Genomic DNA, 8,560 nt, shown 5'->3' with positions numbered 1-8,560 from the left:
TATTATAGTATAGTATCATCATCAATTATGTGTATTTATGTTCTAGTATTATATAATATTTACTTTTCTGTTTTCAAACCCATTCGTCGAATGTGAAGATTGGCGAATTTACAATAAACTAGATAAAAAAATTTTTTGAATGATTCTCTCAGGGGGGAACAATATGGGAAAATAATTGTTCTACTCCTTTTTTGTAATATGTGTACCTTGAAACAATCAGGAAAACGGGATTTGTTTTCATTACACGTTTTCAAATGACAAATTTATGTAATTTGATATGAAACGTCTTCAAAAATTGATTCCCAGAACACATCAGTACTTTTCTGGTTGGCACAGAACACCCTCAAATGATCCTTAGTTTTGAAAGAAAGCGACTTAAGTTTGTCGATCAACGTATCATATCTTTATTAATTTTGTTTTATGGTAAATAAGGATTCGTGTGAGCGCAAACATAAAAAACATTGGATCTACTCGAAAGGGACAACAAAAACTAGGGTTACCATGGCGTGGCGATCATGTACCAAACATCGAAACAAAAATTGAGAAGAGCAGGAGGCCGCTTTCCAACTAATGTTTCTTGGCATTGTAGTATGTGTATGGATAAGGAATAGAGTAGTAGGCTATATACAATCGGTTGTAGGCTTAAGTCGACCCTCACTGTTGTATGGGCCGTCGAAATAGAAGAATATGCGGCTCAGGTTTATGGATCATATAGTGAATCCAGCCACGTGATTGTTGTACTCCAATTGAACGCCATTCAGCTTCAGACATCAGATGTGTTTTAGGGACCAGTTTTACCAGTTCCTTTGGCAAAACCACATGCCTAAACGATGATGATGAAAGGAAGACCATTATTTGATTTCCACTTTAGGCAATCATACGCACCTGTATTCATACTTTTCATCATAATATTTATCAGAGTAATAGATTTCCTTGCTCATGTTCTTGTCCTTGCTAGGTTATGTACCTCCTGAGTCCTTTCAATTGATGGAATTTTGTGAAATGATAACTGCACAACCGTTCAACTTCCGTTGTTTTTAATTCGTTGATTCGCTTAAAGGTGCTAAGAATAGTTACAAAATTTATTTAAAATGAAAGGTGCAATGTTTTAAAAGCGACGCACGAATTTTTTGTTTGGCGGCTTCTATGATATATAAACGATGTATTGGGGATCAAAAAGTCGATTTTTGACTAATCGATTATTATTCGACTTTTGGTGTGCAAAAATCGAAGATGTTTAGTGGCATAGACTCAAAATATTAATAGATTACCCATCGCTCTCAATAACAAATGGCAACTGCGAACAACGTCATGGCATAATCTTGTGGCTGCTACACATGACAATGCAAATAAAATAGCACATTTATATTGAAATTTTTATGATCTGGATTTCACTAAATCCAAAAACAAATCCTGTCCATTTATACTGCGTTTTTGGGGATTTAAGCGATATATACAAGCATACATGTGTAGAGATGGGCGATGGGTAAATTCCCAAAAGGTATTTATCTGGTAAATAGTGTAAACACCTGAGTAGTTTTTCGAAACTATTGAAATAAATGACGCTTTTATTTAGCTGTTGTATGAAAATAACAGCAGCTAAAGGTGGTGCGTCCAATTGGCCCGCCTTCGTCTTTCTCGTAAACTGGCAGATTTCAGTCTTCTCTGAGTTAACATTGAGAACCCTATGTCTAGCCCAGTCGTACGCCATCTGCAAGACCCTTTCAGCCCTTCTGCGTAGCTGGTTCGGTTCCTTAACCCCTAGAAGTTTTATAACATCGATTGCGTAGCAGATGTGTTTAAATCCCTCCTCAGTCAGCATCCGTAATAGAGAATTTATGGTGAGCATCCATAGGAGTGGCGGCAAAATGGCCCCCTGTGGCATGCCCTGTGTCCCTTTCTCCCTTAAATTTGCGTGATGGGACAAACAATTTATCTATCTGTTCCTTAGCATATAGTTTATCTAGTCTCTAAGGACCCGGTCCACCCGGTACAGATACGTAGACAAAGGTTAGGTTTGGTACTGATAGGTGGATAAAAGCGTGCTGTTTGTAAAGGTGCAGTTCGCTAGACTTCCTACTCATTACCCTAGTATCCATGATACGTTCCATAGTTTTGAGTAGCTCTACCCTAACTCTAAACGATTTGAAATCAGCTGTTTCATTTTAGTACTATACAGTAGAGCTGGCAAACTATCGATAATCGCAACATTCGATATTTTCGATAGTTTTAAAAATGAGAAGTAAAAATCGGGAGATCGATTTATATAGAAGCAATATTAATTCCCAAACCAAATAAAACCAAGATTTATAAAGTCAGTTGGAAGTTATGAGAGAAATTATTGTACAAAATGTTGGTCTAATCAGTTGAAAATTACGCCCTTTGTAAGTATCTTAATGAATACAAATGTATCTTAATGAATACATTCAGTGTTGGATTGCTTATTTTTGGGAAAAAATAAACTTTTGGGATAGTATCCATCGGAAAAAAAACAATCGATATTCTGTCAAAATATTAAATATCGATAGAGCCATCGATATTTTGCCAGCACTACTGTATAGTCCAAATCACGATTAATCGTTCCTAATTTTCTGTTATTCCATGTTATCGATAACTTACCATTATAACATTGCACTGATATTTTATCCAGAACATCTGACTTGCACAGGATAGGACTAAAATAAAACACAGCATTTGTTTCATTCTTAAGATTGTTACTCTATACTCTATAAAATAATTGTGAATACAATTTTTTTTCCTTTAAAATTATAATTAAATAAATTACATCTTATGGAGTGATACAAAACACACTTTCTATTTTTATACCCTCCACCATAGGATGGGGTATACTAATTTTGTTATTCTGTTTGTAACACCTCGAAATATGAGTCTGAGACCCCATAAGGTATACATATTCTTGATCGTCATGTCATATTAAGTCGGACTAGCCATGTCCGTCCGTCCTTTGAAATTATAATTAAATAAATTACATCTCATGGAGTGATACAAAACACACTTTCTATTTTTATACCCTCCACCATAGGATGGGGTATACTAATTTTGTCATATATACCCCATAAGGTATATATATTCTTGATCGTCATGTCATATTAAGTCGAACTAGCCATGTCCGTCCGTCTGTCTGTGGAAAGCACGCTAACTTTCGAAGGAGTAAATATAGCCGCTTGAAATTTTGCACAAATACTTTTTATTAGTGTAGGTCGGTTGGGATTGTAAATGGGCCAAATCGGTACATGTTTTGATATAGCTGCCATATAATGTGTCTTGACTTCTTGAGCTTCTATAGGGCGCAATTCTCGTCCGATTTGACTGAAATTTTGCACTTGGTGTTTTGGTCACTTCCAAAAACTTTGTTTCTTGAGCCAATAGAGCGCCCAATTCTCATTTGATTTGGCTGAAATTTTGCATGAGGTGTTTTGTTTTGATTTCCAATAACTGTGCAAAGTAAGGCGCAAATCAGTACATAAGCTGATATAGCTGCTATATAAACCGATCTTGGATCTTGACTTCTTGAGCCTCTAGAGGACGCAATTCTCATCCGATTTGGCAGAAATTTTGTACAACGGCTTCTCCCATGGTCTGAATATCAATAGCTTGATACAGCTCCCATAAAAACCTATCTCCCGATTTTGCTTCTTGAGCCTCTACAAGACGCAATTCTTATTCGAACGAACTGAAATATTACATAATGACTTCTACAAAGTTCAGCATTAATTTATGGTCCGAATCGACTATAACTTGCATTACAGTTCTTATTCAATATTCTTTGCTTGTCTAAAACGAGATACCGCGCATAGAACTCTACAAATCCGATCCATGGTACAGAGTATATAAGATTTGGCCCGGCCGAACTTAGCACGCTCTTACTTGTTCTTGATATTTTTTTTCGTCAAGCCACACCACTTTGTATCTGTATAGGATAAAAGCGAGACATACATACATATATATTTGACACATTCCCATTTCTTTTCGCATTACATATGTGTGAAAGGGACCACAATATGGTCTTGATCAATACATAATTTATACTATTAAATAAAAAATAATTTCGTACAATTAAAAATATGTTTAACATATAACTTGTTTACCAATCACTTGTCAAAAGAAAATTGTATTTCTATGTCAAAAATTACTAAAGCAATTAACAGCTTGTTTGAAAAGTTTTTATAAGTCAATACCGTATTTAATAGGTCAAATTTAGGTTATATTTTTTCTCTGATAAGAAAACGTTAGGTTTCTAATTATGGTTGCCATTTTTTTGAGAGAGGGAATATTCATCCAAAAGAATCTATTGTCTGTGCACTACATTGTACTAAATAATGCTGAGTTTTCGCGATACATCCATCATTTACTTGTCATTATCTTGTGAGAATGTCGATTACAGTTTTTCCTCATGGCTGAATTATATAAAGATTGTCTCCCGCGAACAGCTGTTAACAGTCGACCAGATTTGACTAAATAACGCTGAGTGTACGCGGTACATCAATCATTTACTTGCCATTATCTTGTGAAAGTATCGATTAAAGTTTTTGCGCATGGCTGAATTATTTAAAGGTTGTGTGCAACATTCAGGGTTGCTGTTTTTGAAATTACATATGTCATGTCTTATCGTCTAATGGCAGCTTAAGATGTCGATGTTTGTTTGCATTCTTTTTGTTGTTATCTTCTTTCCGACATAAACCCCGTTTACACTGCTCTTTAAATTCGGATTAAATGGCACGATCGTCTGTTTTCCCTTTATAAAATCAGCTGACAAGATCCTTAAATACGGATTCAATGAGCAGTGTTGTACACGTACATACGAATTTCATTGTACGCGTCGGCAAAACGTCGATCAGCTTGATGACAAGATGGTTTGTTGTTGTCCAAATGAGACAATCTTTAAATAATTCAGCCATAGTTTTTTCAGTGCTTTTCTCAGAATTTCCCGTTTCGATACTGTTATGGAAAATTTCGCTTAAATTTTGTTTCTTATTGCAACAAAAATTTCGCTTTAGCTGCTTATCGACCGTTTTCTTATATAAAATATAAGAATCGCAGTACTATACATTTATACAGGTATATGTAATTACACATTTAGGAAGGTAAGTGCTTCGTGATAAGAAAGATATATTCATTTACAGGTAGTGGCAGTTACCCAACAACAATGGTGATAAGTGCATTTTTTGTTTTACATACCCAAATTAGCGTGCAAAAGTAACATGGGCACCTAAGTCCAAACTACTGTAAAAGGAAAAATTGGATGGTATGCGCAACACTGCAAGCAAATGCCACAAAAGCAAAGCGCAAAATTTAAACAATTTTGAACTTTGACGTATAAAAACACTACCTCACGTACACAGAATGTCGCTCTAATTCAATCGTCAAAGTTGCAAATTCTTTAATTTTTGCGTGTCGTTTTTGTGGGATTTGTTTGCAGAGTTCCATTTTTTTATGCGCGCGCTAGGCGCTTGAAATTTTGCACAAATACTTCCTACTAGTGTAGGTCGGTTGAGTTTGCAAATGGACCATTTCGATCCATGTTTTGATATAGCTGCCGATTTGACTTCTTAGGAAATATTTGGCTGAAATTTTGCACGTTGCGGTTTGTTATGACTTGCAACAACTGCACTAAGTTTTGTTCAAATAGGCCTATAACCTGATATAGCTACCATTTAAACCGATCTTCAGATTTGATTTCGAGTTCGAATTTCGAATTTTGCTAGTATTGTTTTGGTATGATTTCCAAATTGGTTCATAACCTGATATAGCTGCCATATAAACCGATCTCCTGATTAGACTTCTTGAGCTTCTTGGGGGCGTAATTCTTATCCGATTTGGCTGAAATTTATAAATTTTTAACTGAAGAGTCGGATATCAAAACGTGATGCATTAAAATTATTGTAAATTTTATTAGTAATCTGAATCTGTAACAAGTAAAATTGGGATAAAATCGAAAAAAAAAATTTTAAAATTATTTTTTTTTCAAGTTTTTTGCGTGTAAGGGTGAAGATCATTAAATTTTACAATTTTTGTTTGTTTCTCTTTCGAGACGAGCTCAATGATCGGAGATTTCAAATGGAAAAGGAAAGCCAAAGATAGGAACACACACCAACCACTATGGGACACGTTTCGTCTTTGGTTAGAAGACTTTTCAGCCGTATTCGGTGTGATGGCTTCAAGGGCCGTGCGTTGGTATGTTGTATTTGCGATCGTATTAATTGCGAAAACGCCTCTATGATACAATTGCATGTATTTTTGTGTAATGACAGACTTTTTTTCTATGGCAATTACACTTCTTCCGTAGTACACATGATTTTTGTGCATCTGTTGGAAGTTGTATTGACGGCTTCGAACACGCCATTTTTTTTTTAATGGCGTGTAACTTTAAGGGTCTATAAAGTCGAAACAAATACATATATTATCATGATCTTTTCACAATTTGTAGATAAAATAGCGCTTTAAACAAAAAAAAAAAATAAGAAATGTTACAATTTATTATAAAAAGCGTTCCAAATGACCAAAATAAGGTACAACCTTCTCTAAAATGAGCCTTTTTGGGTAAACTACCTGTTTCTCACACTAGGAGTTAGAAACATTTGGCAGTTAGTGAGTACAAATGTGGGGCTATTTAAAGGTGTTAAGAACATGGGAATCGGTGCTTTGCGATTTGAGGAAAACATTTTTCTGTCTAAAAATTGTCAATTTTGGGATAGCCTAAACTACTATATATTAGGATTTCCGCAGCATTAATAGCATCTCTAGTCAGTTCTCTTTAAAATATAAAAAATAATATCTACTGGTGGAAAAAAAAGATATGAAGAAAATATTTATGTTAGTTTTTGTACAAACAAAAACAACAAAATTTTGATTTTTTTCAGAAATTTTAGGTTATGAACCCATAAAATTTTTGGTAGGGAGGAACTATCTGCACCAATTTTTGTTTAAGTATTCGTAGAATTTTGTAACCAAAAATCGGTTCACAAAATATACCCACAAATTCAGGAATACTGACCATTCTTCAGAAGAAGAATAATGAACTAGTCAACGAGATATACGCGAACATAATAATAGATGACGCTGAAAAAGGAGACTGAAAACGGAAACGGCTGTGGTCCAGAGGATATACGGTATGCCAAAAATACACAAAGAGAGTTATCCACTACGATCGATATGCTCAACGGTAAACTCACCTGCCAGTGGTCTTTGTAAATACATTACAACAATTTTGTCAAAACTGACAGAAGGTTCGAAATACAATGTCAAAAACTCGGCACACTTTAAAGAGAGATTGAAAACACTGTGGTAGATGCAGACGAGATGACGATTTCCCTAGATGTTGTGTCATTGTTTCCGAGTATTCCTGTAGATTGTGCAATAAAAATCATAGAAAGTAAGTGGACTACAATTGAAAACTAATCACACATGACGAAAGGACAATCGGTATTTCATGTACAAGAATTAGAGATTTATCAATGGAATCTGCAGCCTCGCCAATAGTGGTCGATATAATTATGGAGAAGCTATTGGATAGATGTCTTCAAAACTGTGATATTAGAACTAAGACCTTGACGATAATTATTGGGATAATTAAAACCAGTGCAATCGATTTTGCAGTGCATACAATTTAGAATTGAGAAGGAAGAATATAACCGCCTTCCTTACCTAGATATGGAAATAATTAGACAGAACGGAAAGATACTGATTGATTGGTACCAGAAATCAACATCTTTCGGAAGACTTCTAAATTACCACTCAAAACATCCCAAAAGATAATTTTGAACACAGCCAAAATTTTTAATAATAGAGTTATGACCATTAGTAATGGACAATTTCACGGGAAAAACAAGGGCATAGTACTACAAATACTAAAAAACAACAGATTTCCACAAAAAACAATAGAGACGCTTTTCAAGCAGAATCCTGTTACAAGAGCCAAAGAACAAGAAACCAAATCTTTTAAATCAAATACTTATGTGCGCTTCGAAAGGTCAAATTTCGTGGACGGGAATAATTACAAAATTTACACAAAACGACAAACACCCTTAGAATAATTTTGACAAACCCAAAATCGAAGATTTATAAGATTGACAAATCAAATATTAAAGGGTGATTTTTTTGAGGTTAGGATTTTCATGCATTAGTATTTGACAGATCACGTGGGATTTCAGACATGGTGTCAAAGAGAAAGATGCTCAGTATGCTTTGACATTTCATCATGAATAGACTTACTAACGAGCAACGCTTGCAAATCATTGAATTTTATTACCAAAATCAGTGTTCGGTTCGAAATGTGTTCATTCACCGTAACGTTGCGTCCAACAGCATCTTTGAAAAAATACGGTCCAATGATTCCACCAGCGTACATACCACACGAAACAGTGCATTTTTCGGGATGCATGGGCAGTTCTTGAACGGCTTCTGGTTGCTCTTCACTCCAAATGCGGCAATTTTGCTTATTTACGTAGCCATTCAACCAGAAATGAGCCTCATCGCTGAACAAAATTTGTCAAAATTTGAACACATTTCGAACCGAACACTGATTTTGGTAATAAAATTC

The 8,560-nt window shown here is 35.0% G+C and overlaps 1 protein-coding gene across 1 annotated transcript; it reads right to left on the bottom strand.

The window, feature by feature from the left end:
- Positions 1-380: 380 nt before the first annotated feature.
- LOC106082852 (cyclin-dependent kinases regulatory subunit) lies at positions 381-1,195 on the bottom strand. Its single transcript, XM_013245583.2, has 3 exons — positions 1,124-1,195; positions 886-1,063; positions 381-823 (listed from the first exon to the last, which is right to left on the bottom strand). The coding sequence occupies exons 2-3, from the start codon at positions 939-941 to the stop codon at positions 655-657; spliced, it is 225 nt and encodes a 74-aa protein (XP_013101037.1). The 5' UTR covers positions 942-1,063; positions 1,124-1,195; the 3' UTR covers positions 381-654.
- Between the last annotated feature and the right edge of the window lie 7,365 nt (positions 1,196-8,560).

The sequence above is a fragment of the Stomoxys calcitrans genome, chromosome 3 (assembly GCF_963082655.1).
Source record: "Stomoxys calcitrans chromosome 3, idStoCalc2.1, whole genome shotgun sequence".
Taxonomy (NCBI): Eukaryota; Metazoa; Arthropoda; class Insecta; order Diptera; family Muscidae; genus Stomoxys; species Stomoxys calcitrans.
Note: the sequence above shows the minus strand (reverse complement) of the source record. Positions and strands in the feature narration are given on the sequence as shown.